General features: G+C 45.0%; 1 protein-coding gene across 1 annotated transcript in view; it reads right to left on the reverse strand.

Moving 5' to 3' along the window:
• Positions 1–19,709, reverse strand: part of LOC140725332 (uncharacterized) — a 348,409-nt gene that overhangs the window by 131,195 nt on the left and 197,505 nt on the right. The window contains exons 15-18 of the mRNA XM_073040660.1: positions 18,156–18,300; positions 8,620–8,766; positions 1,943–2,173; positions 289–482 (exon numbers count right to left, since the gene is read on the reverse strand). Of these exons, the coding sequence (XP_072896761.1) occupies positions 289–482; positions 1,943–2,173; positions 8,620–8,766; positions 18,156–18,300 (717 nt within the window). The remainder of the gene's footprint in view (positions 1–288; positions 483–1,942; positions 2,174–8,619; positions 8,767–18,155; positions 18,301–19,709) is intronic.

Genomic DNA, 19,709 nt, shown 5'->3' on the forward strand with positions numbered 1-19,709 from the left:
TTGCTTCAGCTGAATGCCATTAACAATGGAAATCCATCTTAATCATTTTCCTTCATTCACTGGAACACAAGAAAATGGAAGGATGAATAGATCACTCAGCCCTTAATCCTCTGCTAGCATTCCACATGACCATGGCTGATCTGCCTCGGGGTTCATGTCCTGAAACTGGTGAAAGAATATTCTTTTGGTTCTGCAAGCCAGGGCTGAAGGGCACATTAGACATCTGATGTCATGCAACAGGCACCAGTTTTATTAGAGGTCCACTCATACTGTTTCAGAGTTTCCCACCTGAGGGCAGCTATCTCTTCCGACAGTGCTCTGCTCTCCCTCTCAGCAGCAGTCAGCTGCACCACCAAGCTGGCTTTCTCCTTCATCATCTCCTCCTTCTCCTTGCTGGCCCGGAGGAGCCCTGCACTCTGCAGTTCCCCATCTCGCTGCGCTTGAGCCAGCTGCTCACTCAGGGTCTGCTTCTGCCGATTCGCCTGTGTGAGATGATGCACAATTAAACAAAAAAACTGAGACAGACCAGAGAGAAATAACAGATGCTTGACAGTTTCTGAAATAGAAATATGAGCATGCCACTTCAGCAGCAACTTAACAAACAGATACAGAGATCAGGCCAACCTGCTCTGTCTCCCGAAGCTGTGAATTTACAGAATCGTTTTATTGATTGATTGACTGATTGATTTACAGAGCAGAATAGGCTCTTCTAGCCTTTTAAGCCACGATGCCTAACAATCTTAATTCTATCCTAATCATGGGATGATTTACAATGTCCAATTAACCTACTAACCGGTGTCTTTGGAAACGGGAGCACCCGGAGGAAACCCACATGGTCACGGAGAGAGCGTACAAACTGCTCACAGGCAGTGGCAGGAATTGAACCCAGGTCACATCTACTGAAAAGCATGCTAACCATTATGGTATTGTGCTGCCCCATTTTCTGCATCTTTTCAGTCATATATTCATAGTTTCTACAACGTTTGTACTTTAACCTCCGCAAAGATAATCAAAGCAGCTATCTGGATTCACAGTTATCTTTATAAAGCTACCGGGAAACCATGAGATGAGTCCATACCTTCTCAACCCTTGTAACCTTTGCAATGACAACACCTTGCATTTTCACATTATTTTCATTATAGGAAGAATCTCAAAATCACCCATAAGCGCGTAGTACAAATAAGTTTGACAATGAGCCACATAAGATAGGCTTTCCAAAGATGCTGTCAGGACATGAGGGCCCTGTTTATAGGGAGAGGTTAGGCAGGCAAGGTCTTTATTGTTTGGAATTGGAAGACTGAAGGGTATAGATCCTGAGGTGTGTAAAATCTTGAGCAGTATACGTAGATATGATGAACATGCATAATCTTTTCCTTAGGAGAGGGGACACGAAGGGCATACGCTTGCTATAATGAGAGATGAAAGATTTAAAAGAGACTTGCGGAGAACTTCTTCACACAGAATGTTGAACCTATGGAATGATAGCTACTGGTTAAGGCAGGTACAATAACAATATTCAAAAATGCATGAGTAGGAAAGGTTTAAAGGGATATGGATCAAACGTGAGCAAATGGGACTAACTTGATAGGCACCATGGCTGACATTGACCACTTTGGGTTTAAGGCATCCTTCCATCATCACTCTATTACTCTATAAGAAGATAATTTGATAGGTGACTATCAGCTTGCTTGAATTAGATAATGACCATTTTATGGAAGAGTGGGAGACAAAGGTAAAATCACTGGAATTCTCACAGGTTAACTCAGTTGTTATTTATTTGAGCAGTGCTTTTTAAGCAGATATACATGCATCTGTATTAATTCCATTTCTACTGAGCAGCCTCCCCACATCCACCTGCAGTAATAGATGTAGAGCACACATATGATCTCAATTTAGCAATGATTCAACTGGCTCCTGCAGTAGAACGTTATTAAGTTCATACCTGCCCAAGCTGATCTTGCAGTTGATCCCTGGCCCTTTGGAGAACCACTATATCATGTTCCAGCTGTTCCTGGCTTGCCTCCACAATCTGCAGAGACTGATCTAATCCACATTTCTCCGTGTCCAGGTCCATCTTCTCCTGCTTGACGCGGACCAATACATCCTGGATACTAGCCTTTGCCTTCTCAATCTCTTTCTTCTGTCCTTGCAGAACTGTTCTATCATCTTCCATCTAAGAGAAGAGAAATATTTAACAGATGTTAACCCCAAGCTATAACCATCCAGGCTCCAAGTACATTGGTCCAAACCTGCATGATAAACTGAGTGTGTGAATTTCAAAAGTAAGAGTGTTAAGGGATACAGGATACACTGAATTGGGGTTAGCTGTTGTAATACTGTCTATAAGTAGTCCTATCCTTGAGATAAGATCTCAATGAATATGAGAAAAATAGACTACCCTCTAAAAAGAGAACTAAAATGATAAAGAGTTTTCCTGATGAACAATGTGATGGTGGGGTTCATGGTGCTATTCTCAAAGTTCAAACTAAATTTATTATCATATGCATTACATATTTATTACGTATCATATGTAAATTTAGTCCATATGTATTCCCATATATTACCTTGACATTCATTTTCTTGCAGGCATTTCATATTTATTATTTATTTAGAAATACAGTGCAGAACTGGCTGTTCCAGCCCAATGAATCGTGCAGTCCAGCAACCCACCTATTAACCCTAGCCCAATCACAGGACAATTTACCTGTACCAATTTACAGGTACCAATTCACCTTGTACCCAGTACGTCTTTGGAAACCAGAGCACCCGGAGGAATCCCACACATTCACATGGAGGGCGTAGAAATTCCAGACAGGTGACATTGGAATTACGACACCCCAAGTTGTAATAGCGTCACGCTAACCGCTATGCTGCACCAAAGACAAATCAAACTTCAAATAAAGATAACACTGAGATCATGAATTGTAAAAAGTTCTTGAAAGTGAGTCTGTAGGTCATACAGTCAGTTCAGAGTAATGTTGAATTAAGTTATCCATACCCGTTCAGGGGCTTGAACCTGGTGGTGTGGATTGAAGACTTCTGTACTTCCTATTCAATAATAGCAGCTAGAAGGTGGTGTGGCTTGGGTGATGGGGGACTGTGACACTGACTTCTTGTGGCAGTATTCCTTGAAGATGTACTCAATGGTGGGGAGTGTTCTGCCTGTGATGGAGCAGGCTGTATCTTTCTCTTTATAGTCTTTGAATAATAAAGCACTACAGCCCACTTGGTCCATGGTGAACTGTTATTCTGCTTAGCCCATCGGCCTGCACCTTGACTGTAGCCCACCATAATGCTCCTATCCATACACTTACCCAAACCTTGTTGAAATGTTGCAATTAAACCCACATCCACCACTTCTGCTGGCAGCTTGTTCAACACTCGCACCCTTTCACCCTTAACCTATGATCTCTAGTTCTAGTCTCACCAACTTCAGTGGAAAAAGACTGTTTGCATTTACCCTATTTATATCCCTCAAAGTTTTGTACACCTCTATTGAATCTCCCCTTAGCTCCTACGCTACAGGGAATAAAGTCCTAAACCTAGTCAACATTTCCCTATAATTCAGGTCCTGAAAATTTTCTCTGTACTCTTTCAATTTGATTGATTCCTTTTCTGTAGGTAGGTGACCAGAACTGCATACAATACTCCAAATTAGGTCTCACCAAAATCCTATACAACTTCAACATAACACCCCGGCAGCTGTACTCAAAGCTCTAACTTATGAAAGCCAATGTGGCAAAATCTCTTTTCAATGACCTTACCTAACTGTGATGCCACTTTCAAGGATTTATGGATCATTATTCCCAGATCCTTCTGATTTACAAGCTTCAGTGCCCTACAGTTCAATTTGTAAGTCTTACCCTGGTTTGTCCTCCCAAAGTGTAACACCTCACACACGCTTGCATTAAATTCCATCTGCCATTTTCAGCCCATTTGGCCAGCTGGTCAAGATCTCACTGCAAGCTTTGATAGCCTTCCTTTCTGTCCACTACACTCCCAATTTTCAAAATTATTCACAAATTTGCTGATCCAGTTTACCACATTATCATTCTGATCATTGATGACAAACAACAACGGACCCAACATTGATTCCTGCGGCACATCACTTACAGGCCGCTAGTCAGAGAGTCCACTACCATTTTCTGGCTTCTCCCATGAAGCCAATGTCAAATCCAATTTACTACCTCATCATGAATGTTCAACGACTGAACCTTCTTCACCAGTTGCCCATGTGGGTCTTAGCAAAAGACCTTGCTAAAATCCATGTAGACAATGTCCACTCACTTTCCTACATCAACTTTTGTGGTAACTTCCTTGAGAAACTCTAAAAAAATTGGCTAGACATGACCTACCACACGCAAAGCCACATTGACTGTCTTTAATTATGCCATGTCTATCCAAATACTTATTTATCTTGTATCTTAGAATATCTTCCAAAATTCACCTACTACTCACAAGCCTAGAATTTCCCATCTTATTCTTAGGGACTTTCTTGATCAATGGAATAACATTATCTACCCTTCAATCCTCCAGCACCTCACCAATGGTTAAGGATGTTTTAAAAACCTCTGCTGGGGCCTCTGCAATTTAAGTATTAGCCTCTCCCACAAGGACTGAGGGGGCGCTTTGTCATGCACTGGGGATTATCCACCCAAATCTGTCTCAAGACAGTAAGCATCTCCTCCTCTGTAACCTGTAAACGGTCTATGACTTCACTATCATTTTGCCTTAGTTATAAGAATCTGTCCAACTCTCAAGTAATTACAGATGTAAAAAATCCATTTCTGGTCTCCTCCATCTCCTTCAGCTTCATGAATAGATGACTACAGTGATCTTCAAGAGGTCAAATTTTGTCCCTTGCTATCCTTTTGCTCTTAATATACTGTATCTGTTGACGCCCTTGGGATTTTCCTTTACTTGTCTGCTGGAGCAACCTCATCTTTTAGCCTTCTTGATTTCTGTCTTAAGTGTTCTCTTACATTTCTTATATTCCTCAAGTACCTCATTTGTTCCTTGCTGCCTATCTCTGCTATATACACCTCCCCTTTCTTCTTAACCAAGGCTTCAAATTCTCTCAAAACCCAAGCTTCCCTAAACCTGTGATGTAACCAGTTAGGATACTCCATACTCTGCATCTATAGATGACTGTCAGTTTTTGGTGACATGATAAATCTATGCAAACCTCTAAGTAGAGATGGAGATGTTGTTGTAACTTCTTTGTGATGACACTTATATGTTGATCCCAGGACTGATTCTCTGATATGTTGTTGACAAGGAATTTAAAGCTATGGACCCTCTCCTCCTCTTTCCTTTAATGAGGACTGGCTCATGGACCTCCAGCTTTATCCCTCCTGTAGTCGATTATCAGCTCTTTGGTTTTGCTGATGCTGAGTGAGAGGTTGTTGTTGTGGTAACATTCAATCATATTTTCATTCTCTCTCCTATATGTCGATTCGTCTTCACATGGCCAGCAACAGTGGTATACTCAGCAAACTTCAATGTGGCACTGCAGCAGAACTTAGCCACACAGTTGTAAGTATAAAGTGAGTAGAGCAGGAGCTAAGCACACAGTTTTGTAGAGCACCTGTGCTGATGGCCTTTCTACAAGTTAATGATCCCAAACCTATTTTAACTGTTAAGGTCTCTTTTGGCACAGACAGATAAAGACTGCAGTTTCTAAGAAAGATGTGGTAATTGTAATTGGTTTATTGTTTACATGTGTACTGAAATACAGTGAAAATCTTTATTTGCATGCGATCCAAACAAGTCATTCCACATATATGTATGAATACAGAGCTAGTGCAAAAGGTAAAGCAATAACTGAATGCAGAATAGAGTGGTACAGTTATGGAAAAAGAGTTGTACAGAGCCATGTATACAAATAAGGCCACGATGAGATAGAATGACGGGTCAAGTTTCATCTTTATCGTACAACAGGGCCTTTCAAGAATGTTATAGCAATGGGTAAAAGTTGTCTTGAACCTGGTGCTATGTACTCTCAAGCTTTTGTTTCTTCTGCCTGATGGAGGAGGAAGGAAAGACTATGACCAGGATGCGAGGGTCTTTGATTATGCTGGCCGCATTCCCAAGGGAGCATATAGTACAGTCAATGGAGGGGAGGTAGGTTCTTGTGATGGATTGAGCTGTACTTGGATGCCATGGTAGCATAGCTGTTAGTGTGATGCAATTACAGCTCGAGGCATCGGAGTTCAGAGTTCAATTTCAACATCATCTGTAAGGAGTCTGTACAACCTCCCCATGGAATGCATAGGCTTTCTCTGGGTGCTCTGGTTTCCTCCCACAGTCCAAAGACGTACTGGTTAGTAGGCTAATTGGTCATTGAAAACTGTTCTGAGAGTAGACAAAGGTTAAATCGGGGATTGCTGGGTGGCGCGGCTTGAAGGGCTGTAAAATCATACTCCATGCTGTCTCAGTAAATAAATATATATTCACAACTCTCTGCAATTTCCTGCAGTTTTGGACACAGCAGTGTCCAAATCAAGCTGTGCTATATCCAAATAAGATTCTTTCTGTGGTGTGTCTGTAAAATTGAATCATGAAACACAAGATATCCAAATTAAATCTTTACCTCTGGCCTTTGGCCTGCCCAATCTGATTGTTGGTTCGGCATGAGGTTCTCTGATTCCAAGCATATTAGTAGTACATGTCTTTGGTCCTGAATTGAAATGCTAACTGAGATTTTCAACCACAGCTACTTAAGCCAGGCCATAGACGTGTGTTAAAATTATGACTGCCCGAAGAAGGGCAATTGCCACTTTATTTATCAAGTAGGTTCCAAATATCAAACGTCAAATTTACTGCAGTTCCCAGCTCTTTATGGTACTAATTCATGTCAGTTTTTGAGGCCTTATTCTACAGGGCCATAGACTGCTGTGAGTACAATACTTTGGAGATTTTCCAGCTGAAGGACGGGCAAAGAGGGAGTGAAATGAAACAACTGCTCCATGTTTTCAGACCCAGGAAACCTGTGTGCTGGTGTGGAGGATGAGAAGGATTTTTATGCACTGACAAGATCACTCAGGACCACCAAGGAGAGCTGGCAGGAGGTGAGGGCTGGGCCTGCTCGTGAGATGACTCACGCTGTTGCAGCATTGAAAGGAATTCCTTACCGTGATTAGTCATGTCAAGGTGCAAGCGCTAATGCTTTAAACTGCACCTTTCATCCTCATCCTCACACACAAACTCACGTGCAGTCCACACACACACAGCTTCACCCACTCATATACACTGCATTGCACACACACAAATCTGCACATACAACCATGCATGTGTACAAATGCAGACTGTATGCACATGTACTCGTGACACACATAATCACACATGTGCACATATATGTAGTACATCAGCATACACATGGACACAATCTTGTAACCAAAGAAGTGTGAAATTAAGTTCCTTTGTCTTCAAGACTAAATCTGCAAATAACAGCAATTGTTCTAACAAATGGATTGTAACCTTTCAAAAGCAAAATATATTCAAGCTGCTGAAGAAACTCAGCCTCCTGGGCACCTCCCTGGACTTTCACATCAGATTCACCTTTGTGGCATTCAAAGTACAAACCATATTGGTTAGACACTACCACAGCAAAGCCCACATACTCACCTGAGCCATGCTCCATCAACTAGTCCCCACCACCCTCAGCCACAAAGAAATGCTGAAAGAGAAGAGGAGGTGGCAGATGAGCAGGGGAATGGACTGCACCATTGCATTTTACAAAGCAAATCACCAGCTCAGACACTGGTACTGTGTGACCTGGAGGGTGGTTAGAGATGCATGCTTCACTTGAGAGACAACTGTGGTCAGAGAAGGAAAGTGAAAGTAGTGTGTTAGCTCCCTCAAGAGAGAGATTGCACTCTAATGCTTTATCAGACAACACTGACGATGATTATGGAAAGGCTGACGCAGATGCATTGTAACGTGCTTTTCCTGATGGATTGTGACAAGGAGCAGAGAAGTGAGCAGTGCAGTCCTGGTCAAATAGTTCATTGGTCTTGAGAAAGTTCCCTGCCTGTGTGCAACATGAAAGTGCTTTCTTTAAGCCCATAATGAGTTGGCTGATCAATATCAAATACAAGAAAATCTGCAGAAGCTGGTGATCCAAAGCAACACACAAAATGCTGAAAAAACTCAGCAGGCCAGGCAGAATCCATGGAAATGAGTAAACTGTCGTCCTTTTGGGCCGAGACTGTTTAATATTTTCCATAGATGCTGCCTGGCCTGCTGAGTTTCTCCAGCATTCTGTGTGTGTGCTACAGCTGACCAGTGTTGCCATTTTCTTTTCAGGATCTGGAAGGGCTGAAAAATGTGGACATGTCCGGTAGCCAGATGATTCCTGATTACTGAAGGAGTTAAAGGTGTAATTGTGGTTTCTATCCAATTGTGAAGGAAATCCTGGTGATTTAGCCACCTCAAGTTGAAATAACCCATGCATAGCTCTGAATCACTCAACAATGAAGTGGCTACTTGTGGGATCTCTTCAGGTAGCTTCACTAAGAGCAGAATGGGAACCAAGTATCAAACCTAGAGCATTTCTGATCTTTAGCTTATGATACATTTGCCCTGCAAGGTTTTTTACCATTGGCTTTGTTAACTGACCTGGAGGAGAATGCGATTCATTTCAACCTTATCCTGAGCCAAACCTTCACTAAGTGCAGTCATCTTGGCAAGAGAATCTCGCAGGGTGTCTTTCTCAGTCTTCAGCTTGTTTAAGGACAACTCAAGGTCTGCACTATTCAACTCGGCCTACAAGAATGAAAAGAGAACGGACCCAAGAAAAAAGACACATTAGCAAGATAAAGCACCCTCAAATCATGCAGGAAGTCAAACAGATAGCAAATACAGTCATACACTGCCACAAAGGCTCAAAACAAGTCCAGTATATTTAAAAACCCCATGTCGATCACACAAAGAAAAACAATCAATCTTATATAAATACTGTGGAGGAGCCTAAAATGCAGTCTCAGACTGTGAAATGAACAAAAAAGCCTTTGTTATCCATTGAAGCTGAAAGCTCTATCAAATAACTTCAGAATTTCTTCAGGTCTTCCTCAAGAATAAGCATTATGCAACTGGACTAGAGACCGAGAAGCCTAGAGGCAAATATTCTACTCCCAGCAAAGGGAAATTGTTAACTAATTAAAAATGTGTCCAGGGTAAAACATGAACTTTGGTGCTGGTAATCATGAAGTTGCTGGATTGTTGTAAGAAGCCACATGTTCGTCCATGCTCCCTTGGAAAGGCAATCCACTTGGTCTAATCTCAATACTGTATAACTTATATTTTCCTGTATCATTCAATCTATCTCTCAGAACAATCCCATCCATCTCATTCCCCCATTATCTTCTGATAATCTACCACCTTTCATGTCCTAATCAACTCTAACCTACAGCCCATTAATACCAAGGACAATTTACAGTTCTTGAACCCTTGCCATAAGGTTTGGAGGTTTGCATGCCTCAATGACTATGCTGGATGGAGTCAGGGCCTTGTACTTTGGCTCTTGGCAGGGTCACCCATGCTAAACAAGTCAAAGGGTAGAGACCAGACTAAGAGAGCTCCACTGGTCCTCCAGATTTGGGGGTGGGGCACGGGTGGCAGTCAGCTCAGGACTAACAACCCTGACTGTTCAAAAAAAAATCGTTAAGGCAACAGCAATGATGAGTCCGTCTATATCTGTGTGCAGACAGATATATGGACAGACAGAGATGGAGGACCTTCATTGCTGCCCTAAATACCAACAGTGCAACGGGCAGTAAGTAAATAACAAATTACACCGGCTAATTAACTTACCAACCAACAGGTCCTTTGGGTCTGGGAGGAAACAGGAACACCTGGAGGAAATCCACACAATCACAAGACTGTGCAAACTCCACACAGATGGCACCAGCAGTCAAGATCAAACCTGGGTCTCTGGAGCAATAAAGCCACAGCATTGCCTGCTGCACTCCTCACTTAAATTTGTCTCAAGCTACACTCTGAAACAGCTCAGCAACTCACTCAGCTCCAAAGCAATTTGGAATAGGCAATAAAGCCAAAGAGTTACAAAAAACCTTTGCTAAGTACCAGTCTTGATTGGGTATCATCAAGGGCTTTCATGGCACCCAGTGTGGGGCAAAGCTCCCGTAGCAAAATGGAGATGAATATCCTCCCTGCTCATTCGGTACTCCTGTTCGGTAGTAACCTGACCTCAACTCAAAGCTGAGATGATAAAGAAATGAAAACAAAAACAAGAAGGGAATATTCAGAAGTAGAAACTCTTCCAAAGAACCCCCCAACATCCCAAAATAAAGCAATCATAACCAGATGTTCCCAAAAATAGGAAAATGCACCTCTGTACAATAGGATTCAAATAAAATAGATGTGGTTAGTTTTTCAATAAGAGGGAAAAATAACCAACTTATTCACCATCCGAAAAATCCATAAAATACCAGGAATAATCATATCTTAAATTAACTGTAAAATAATAGTTTTGATCGGGTTAAATACAAATGGATCCAATTATATAAACCGTCAGACATTATACTGTAACACTAGTGGGTATGCATGATCTAATTTGCAGGTCAACTCTAAGTAAAACAAACCTGCTAAGTGGAATACTGTTTTTAACTGCAGTAGATTTCAGAGAGTTTAGCAGTATGGAATCAGAATCTGAATCCATTACAATAATATTCCAGTGAATAGAAAATCAAAAACAAAGGTAGCACTCATAATCCACATGAATCATCAAACATTAGAATTAGGTAAACCATCAGTGTCATTAATTATCCTATCCGTCAGAATAGTCTCTTGAAGTCTCTAAATGCTTGCTAGCATCATTAATATTCAAATATTAATTCTATTTTCCTACATAGGTGCCATAAATACAGAATGCAGATTTTGTGCTACAATTCAACTCTGGTGATTGCAAGTACACTTGCTTTCTGTGTAACCTGATCAACTTTTCCTTGTATCTGTGGTAGAGAACAAACGAATTTTGTTTCCAGAAGTCACTTAATAAGAACTGAAGTAGAAATTCTTGGAACTGGTGGAAATTTATTGACATTCCCAGAAATCTGAGCAGTAGGAGGCACATAGGATAAATAGAGAGTGATCTGGATACTCAGAAGAGTCTGTACTAGACGTACAACTTGTAAATCATACAGTAAAACCGATAATTTAGCACAATCAGGGTTTTGGTGGTGCCAGACTACAAGATTTTCCAGACTGTTAGATGTTATTTCATTAATATTCTAAAATACATTTTTTCACTTAAATATTTAAGGAAAATTTGTAGGTTTCATGGGAGCATGGAAAGCAGAACCAGGTAAGTTTCAAGAGAGGGTGACCAACCATTAGGTCAATTTGAACAAAGCACTTAAACTGGAGTCCCAGTGAACCTGCTGGAACATGAGCCTTGGTGAGTGATTGGACCTGCTGGAACTGGGGATCTGGTGTGTGGTTGGACCTGCTGGAACTGGGCATCTGGTGAGTGATTGGACTTGCTGGAACTAGGGATATGGTGAGTGATTGGACCTGCTGGAACTGGGCATCTGGTGAGTGATTGGACTTGCTGAAACTGGGGATCTGGTGAGTGATTGGATTTGCTGAAACTGGGGATCTGGTGAGTGGTTGGATGTGCTGGAACTGGGGATACGGTGAGTGGTTGGACTTGCTGGAACTGGGGATCTGGTGTGTGGTTGGACCTGCTGGAACATGAGCCTTGGTGAGTGATTGGACCTGCTGGAACTGGGGATCTGGTGTGTGGTTGGACCTGCTGGAACTGGGCATCTGGTGAGTGATTGGACTTGCTGGAACTGGAGATATGGTGAATGATTGGACTTGCTGGAACTAGGGATATGGTGAGTGGTTGGATGTGCTGGAACTAGGGATATGGTGAGTGATTGGACCTGCTGGAACTGGGGATCATGTGAGTGAATTGAATTGACTTTATTTCTTATATCCTTCACATACACGAAGAATAAAAATCTTTATGTTACATCTCCGTCTGAATGTGCAATGTGCAAATTAAAGTAATTTGTAATAAATAGTATGTACAGTAAGATATACAACAGAACAGTCACTATAGCTTAGAAATACAATTGTGTCAGCGTGAATTAATCAATCCGATGGCCTGGAGGAAGAAGCTGTGCTGGAGCCTGACAGTCCTGGCTATTATGCTATGGTACCGTTTCTTGGATGGTAGTAGCTGGAACAGTTTGTGGTCGGGGTGGCTCAGGGCCCCCAATGATCCTCCAGGCCCCTTTTACACACCTGTCACTGTAAATATCCTGAATAGTGGTAAGTTTACATCCACAGATGTGCTGGGCTGTCTGCACCACTCTCTGCAGAGTCTTGCGATTGAGGGAAGTACAGTTCCCATACCAGGCACTGATACAGCCAGTCAGAATGCTCTCAATTGTGCCCCTGTAAAAAGTCCTTAGGATTTGCAGACTCATACCAAACTTCTTCAACCGTCTGAGGTGAAAGAGGTACTGTTGTGCTTTTTTCACCACACAGCCAGTATGTACAGACCAAGTGAGGTTCTCGGTGATGTGTATGCCAAGGAACTTAAAGCTGTTCACCCTCTCAATATCCATTGCTGTCAATAGGGGTTAGCCTGTCCCATTCCTGTTGTAGTCCACAATCAGCTCCTTTGTTTTTGTGACATTGAGGACAAAGTTGTTTTCTTGTCACCACTGTGTCAGGATGATGACTTCTTCTCTGCAGGCTGCCTCATTATTATTTGAGATAAGCCCAATCAATGTAGTATCATCGGCAAATTTAATTAGCAGATTGGAGCTGTGGGTGGTGACACAGTCATGGGTATACAGAGAGTAAAGGAGGAGGCTTAGGACACAGCCCTGGGGTCTCCTGTGTTGAAAGTCAGAGGGCAGAGGTGAGGGAGCCCACTCTTACCACCTGTGATTTGACAGGATCCAGCTGGCTGGGGAGAATGGCAAACAGTAGGACGAGACCAGTGAGCAGAAATTACTAACATCACTTGCAGCAAGATGCCAGATCATTGGGTGCACAGCAGATGATCGGTTTGTCTATAATATAGATCAGGGATTGCCAACCCTTTTCAAGCCATGGACCAATACCATTTTGCAAGGGTCTGTGGATCCTAGGTTGGGAATCTGTGGTTTAGTTGATAGAATAGAAAGGTGCACACAGCTAAGCTGGCCAATAGGACAACAATAGACACAATTCCTAGCAGTAGAATTGGAATTATCAAATTGTGATTATTAATAGATTATGAAAATAGGGAAAATATGGATCAGAGATTTCAATACAGGTAAATATCAGGTTGTAGCGATGTGCTACACACAGCGCTGAAATAATGACACGCAGTCGGTAAGTCGTTTTGAGACTAGTTTATTCAAACTTCTCGGCGCTGGCATTTAAATCCCTAGCGCCCACCCTCTCCGGGCGGAAATGATGTCAGAGGTGCATTACCAAAGTCTCCCCCCGCGCGCTGGCTATTTGTGAGCCGGTTTGCCTGCGCAGAAAGTGGGTCGCCACATATCGCCCCCAGAACCGGCGATACACCCCCCAATGTCCACAGTCTGGATCAGCCTCTGTTTGGGAGGTCTGCCTCTGCGCCGCAGTGCCTGAACCTCGACCAGCTGTGCCAAGTCCACATGGGCTGGTTTGAGTCGGTCCACCGTGAAAATCTCCTCTCTTCCCCCAATGTCCAGAACGTACGTGGACCCATTGTTGTTGATCACCTTGAATGGCCCCTTGTACGGCCGCTGTAGCGGTGCCCGGTGTCCGTACCTTCGTACAAACACAAACTTACAGTTCTGCAGGTCTTTGGGTACATGGGTCGGCGTCCGTCCGTGCTGTGAAGTTGGTACGTGGGCCAGGTTGCCGAGCCTTTCGCGTAGCCTGTCCAGGACTGCTGCGGGTTCTTCCTCTTGCCCCCTTGGGGCTGGTATGAACTCTCCCGGGACGGCCAGGGGCACGCCGTACACCAACTCGGCCGACAAGGTGTGCAGATCCTCTTTGGGCGCTGTACGAATTCCAAGCAGGACCCAGGGAAGCTCGTCCACCCAGTTAGGTCCTCTCAGGTGGGCCATGAGAGCCGACTTCAAGTGACGGTGGAAGTGTTCCACCAGTCCGTTCGACTGTGGGTGGTAGGCAGTAGTGTGGTGTAGCTGCATTCCCAACAGGCTGGCCACAGCCGACAACAGGCTGGAGATGAACTGGGCGCCTCTGTCGGAGGTAATGTGGGCCGGTACCCTGAAGCGTGCTACCCAGGTTGCAATCAGTGCTCGGGCGCAGGAATCGGCAGATGTGTCGGTGAGCGGGACCGCCTCTGGCCACCTCATGAACCGGTCTACCATAGTTAGGAGGTACCGCGCTCCTCGGGACACTGGTAGGGGGCCCACGACATCACATGAATGTGGTCGAACCTACGGTGGGTGGGTTCGAACTGCTGCGGCGGGGCTTTGGTGTGCCACTGCACCTTGGCTGTTTGGCACTGCGCACACGTTCTGGCCCATTCACTGACCTGCTTGCGAAGTCCGTGCCACGCGAACTTGCTGGAGACCAGCCGGACGGTTGTCCTGATAGATGGGTGCGCCAAACCGTGTATGGAGTCAAAAACTCGCCACCTCCAGGCTGCCGGGATGATGGGGCGAGGTTGGCCGATAGCCATGTCGCACAGGAGGGTCCTCTCACCTGGGCCTACGAGAAAGTCCTGCAGCTGCAAACCCGAGACTGCGGTCCTGTAGCTGGGCATCTCGTTGTCTGCCTGCTGCGCCTCCGCCAGTGCTGCATAGTCCACCCCCAGGGACAGGGCCTGGACAGCTGGTCTGGAGAGTGCGTTCGCCACAACATTGTCCTTTCCCGAGACATGCTGGATGTCGGTCATGTACTCGGAGATGTAGGATAGATATCGCTGCTGGCAAACCGACCAGGGATCGGACACCTTCGTGAACGCGAAGGTCAGTGGTTTGTGGTCCATGAACGCCTTCTAAGAAGTACCTGAAATGCCGGATTGCCAGATACAGTGCCAACAGCTCCCGGTCGAAAGCACTGTACTTGAGTTCGGGTGGTCGTAGGTGCTTGCTGAAGAACGCTAGGGGTTGCCAGCGCCCGTCGATGAGTTGCTCCAGCACCCCACCGACTGCTGTGTCGGATGCGTCCACCGTGAGGGTGGTCAGAACATCCGTTCTGGGGTGCACCAGCATCGCGACATCTGCCAAGGCTTCCTTGGCTTTAACGAAAGCGGCTGCGGCCTCCTCGTCCCAAATAAAGTCCTTGTCTTTACCCGACATCAGGGTGTACAAAGGGTGCATGATACGGGCTGCTGAGGGGAGGAAACAGTGATAGAAGTTCACCATACCAACGAACTCCTGCAGGCCTTTGACCGTGTTGGGCCAGTCAAAGTGGCAGATCGCGTCTACCTTGGCGGGCAGAGGTGTTGCCCCGGCTTTGGTAATCCTGTGGCCCAGGAAGTCGATGGTATCGAGACTGAACTGGCATTTGGCCGGGTTGATCGTAAGGCCAAAATCACTCAGGCGGGAGTAGAGCTGGCGGAGGTGGGACAGATGCTCCTGACGACAACTGCTGGCTATAAGGATGTCGTCCAAATAGATGAACGCAAAGTCCAGGTCGCGTCCCACCGCGTCCATTAGCCGCTGGAATGTCTGTGCGGCATTCTTCAGGCCGAACGGCATTCGGAGGAACTCGAACAGGCCAAACGGGGTGATGAGTGCTGTTTTGGGGATGTCCTCAGGGTGCACCGGGATTTGATGGTATCCCCGGACGAGGTCTACTTTGGAAAAGATTCTTGCCCCATGCAGGTTTGCTGCAAAGTCCTGTATGTGCGGCACGGGGTAGCGGTCTGGAGTGGTAGCCTCGTTCAGTCTGTGGTAGTTGCCGCATGGTCTCCAACCCCCGGCTGCTTTGGGCACCATGTGCAGGGGGGAGGCCCTTGGGCTGTCAGACCTCCGTACGATCCTCAATTCCTCCATCCTCTTGAACTCCTCCTTTGCCAGGCAGAGCTTTTCCGGGGGGAGCCTTCGTGCGCGGGCGTGGAGGGGTGGTCCCTGGGTCGGAATGTGGTGCTGTACCCCGTGTCTGGGCATGGCTGCCGTGAACTGTGGTGCCAGAACCGATGGAAAGTCCGCCAGGATTCTGGTGAATTCGTTGTCCGACAGCGTGATGGAGTCCAGGTGAGGGGCCGGCAACTTGGCTTCACCCAGGGAGAACGTCTGGAAAGTCTCGGCATGTACCAGTCTTCTCCCTTGCAAGTCGACCAGCAGGCTGTGAGCTCGCAAGAAGTCCGCCCCCAGGAGTGGTTGGACCACCGCGGCCAGTGTGAAGTCCCACGTGAACCGGCTGGCGCCAAACTGCAGCTGCACTGTGCAGGTGCCGTAGGTCTGTACCGTGCTGCCATTTGCGACCCTCAGGGTGGGTCCTGGCTTCCTGTTGCATGTATTGTACCCCGTCGGGGGCAAGACGCTGATCTCCGCTCCGGTGTTGACCATGAAGCGGCGTCCCGACTGTTTGTCCCAGACGTACAAGAGGCTGTCCTGGTGGCCAGCCGCCATAGTCATTAGCGGCAGCTGGCCCTGGCCCTGGCCCTTGCAGGGTGGGTGACAACGGCGGGCTTTTGTGCCCCACCGCTGGTGGTAGAAACGCCACTGTTCACTGGCCTCCTCACTCCTGCCTCTGTGTTGTGTGCGCCCCCCCTGCCGGGCCTGGTCTGGTCTGCTGTTGGGCACGTGGCCTGGTAATCTGACCGACGGACGCCACGCTCTCCCTCTTGGCTTTCTACAGCACGTCTGCCCGGGCCGCCACCTTCCGGGGGTCGCTGAAATCTGCATCGGCCAGCAGCAGATGTATGTCCTCGGGCAGTCGCTCTAGGAACGCTTGCTTGAACATGAGGCAGGGCTTGTGTCCATCAGCCAGGGACAGCATCTCGTTCATCAATGCCGACGGCAGTCTGTCTCCCAAACCATCCAGGTGAAGCAGGCGGGCACCCCGCTTACGCCGTGAGAGGCCAAAGGTCCCAATGAGCAGCGCTTTGAATGCTTCATATTTGCCTTCTTCCAAGGGTGACTGTATGAAATCCGCAACCTGGGCGGCCGTCTCCTGGTCAAGGGCGCTCACCACGTGGTAGTAACGCGTGGAATCAGAGGGTATCTACTGAATCTGGAACGGGGCTTCTGCTTGGCTAAACCACATGCGTGGTTGCAGCGTCCAGAAAGTCGGCAGTTTTAACAAAACTGCATGAACAGATGAAGAGTCGGTCATCTTTGGTCCAAATCCCGTTTGGACCGTCGGGGTCACCAATGTAGCAATGTGCTACACACAGCGCTGAAATTACGACACGCAGTCAGTAAGTCGTTTCGAGACTAGTTTATTCAAACTTCGCAGCGCTGGCATTTAAATCCCTAGTGCCTGCCCTCTCCGGGCGAACATGACGTCAGAGGTGCACTACCAAAGTCTCCCCCCTCACGCTGGCTATTTGTGAGCCGGTTCGCCTGCGCAGAAAGTGGGTCGCCACAAGGTCAACTATTCTGAACTGAAAATAGTGAGTTCTAAACAATGAAGAACTGTGTGTCCTTGTAAATATATAACTGACAACTGCTGAAAGCTACATAGTATGCTGACCTTTACATCAAGAGGACTCAGGTACAAAAGGTTAGTTCTTACACGACCTGACTGTAAAGCACAATGAACTGTGCCACATACTCATCTTTGACCTGGAGGGCTTGTAGCCTAGGTTTACCAGACTGATTATAGGATTAAGCTATGAAGATAACCTGTAGTGGGTCTCCCTGGAATTTAGTAGTTTTGAAGTGATTTCAATAAACATTTAGATATCCTGGTTGTAAAGAAATGGAATGTTTCAGATGGTTGAGGGTTTTGTGATCAAGAACCAGGTTTTGTGGGTGCGATTAGGATATGTTTCCATTGAGAAAACTTATTCAGACCCAATCTTAAAACTTAAATTTCAGCTTGATTTGTTTTAATTAAAGAGATTTTAAAGGATTGTTTTGAATGGATGGACATTTGGAGTTATGTTAGAGATCTGCCACAAACTCATTGTTTCTGTATCCTTGTTCTAATCTCTGCATTGTGCTTCTTCTTCTAGGTTATGCCTTGATTGGTGGATTCTCAAGCTTTGCTCAACATACCTTGGTGAGAGCCTCAATCAGGCCTCCTTTCTCATTCTGCAGCACCTCCTTCTCCAATATAGCTTTGTTCAAAGCTTCCTTCATAGTCACTAAGTCCTTCCTTAGAGTTGAGTTCCTGACTTCCATAAGCTCTAATGACTTCTGTCTGTTGGAACACAAATACACAATCAAGATTACAGTGTAATAGGCAACTTTTCTTTGCAAAATGTCATGGCACCACTGCCTGATCATCCTGGCCTTTGCTGAAATTTAGCGTAACTCATTCTCGCTGAAAAAAATCAAGGTTAATCACTCATTGATAGCAATGAACTGTACTGAATCCCACTTCTGTTCAGAGAACTCCTTTCACAATCTCAACTAAATGCTTTACAGCAAACCAATACTTTTGAAATGAACCAATGAAAAAAAATGTGACAATATGTTCACAGTATGCCACATAAGTAGGAGCAGAATATCAGGTAGCAAATAACGTCAGTGCACTGGCATGTCTCCATTCCTCTTCAATACTACATACAAGTTTAGCATGAGGTTTAGTGCAACTTCCTTGCTTTGTTGTCCATTAACAATGTTATCATTTTAACAACCAGAGTTACCATTGGGCAGGAGGTACAAAAGCCTGAAGTCCCACACCATCAAGTTTGACATCAGCTACTTCCCTTCAACCATGCAGTTCTTGAACCAACCTGCTCAACGCTGATCACCACCTCAGTGTTATAACACTATGCACTACAGGTATTGTTTTGTTTTTGTTCTAATTGCATTATTTCTTCTAAAGGTGTGTATATTTTATGTTTTTCTTGTGAATGTTATGTATTTGATGCTATGTGCCTGTAATGTTGTTGCAGGTAAGTTTTCATTGCACCTGTGCATACATATAGTTGTGTATAGGACAGAAAACAGGGCTTTTGTCTTTCTACCATCTTAACTTGTCCTGAGTTTGGAAACTGACTCTCTTTATTCTCTCCATTGCTACAACCCTTTAAAATAGTAAATCTTTTTTTCTCCTCGCACCCCTGACAATATTCTAACATTTTTTAGTTTTAAATTTTGTCTGCTATTTTACCAACTCGGCAATGGCCTCAAGCTGCCCACATCACTTTTGACTACACTTCTGAATTTCTGACCATCTCCACCTTTGAAATTCTGCTCTGTTTACCTAATTTCATTATTACATATTCCTGACTACTGGAGAACACCAGTGAATAATGAAGTTCAGCCTGAAAAGTAGCAATTCATCACTACTCTCTGCTTTCTCATGTTCAGCCAATTTGGCACACATGCTCCCAATATATCTTTAATCCTACACACAATTATTTGATGTGCCTACTATGTGATAATCTGTCAAAAAAAACCTTGCAAAGTCTATTTTTATAGTTTTAATTTATTATCCTTATTAATCTGCATGAAAGAATTCATTCATTAATCACACAGTCAAATGAAAACTTTCATTAATTTCCCCATACTTCTCAAAATCAAAGTGCTAATTAATTTTTTGTCAGGCTTATTGCTCTGAAAGATTCTCCACCATCAATGTTTGGCTTACCTGCCCATGGT

The sequence above is a fragment of the Hemitrygon akajei genome, chromosome 3 (genome assembly GCF_048418815.1).
Source record: "Hemitrygon akajei chromosome 3, sHemAka1.3, whole genome shotgun sequence".
Classification (NCBI taxonomy): Eukaryota; Metazoa; Chordata; class Chondrichthyes; order Myliobatiformes; family Dasyatidae; genus Hemitrygon; species Hemitrygon akajei.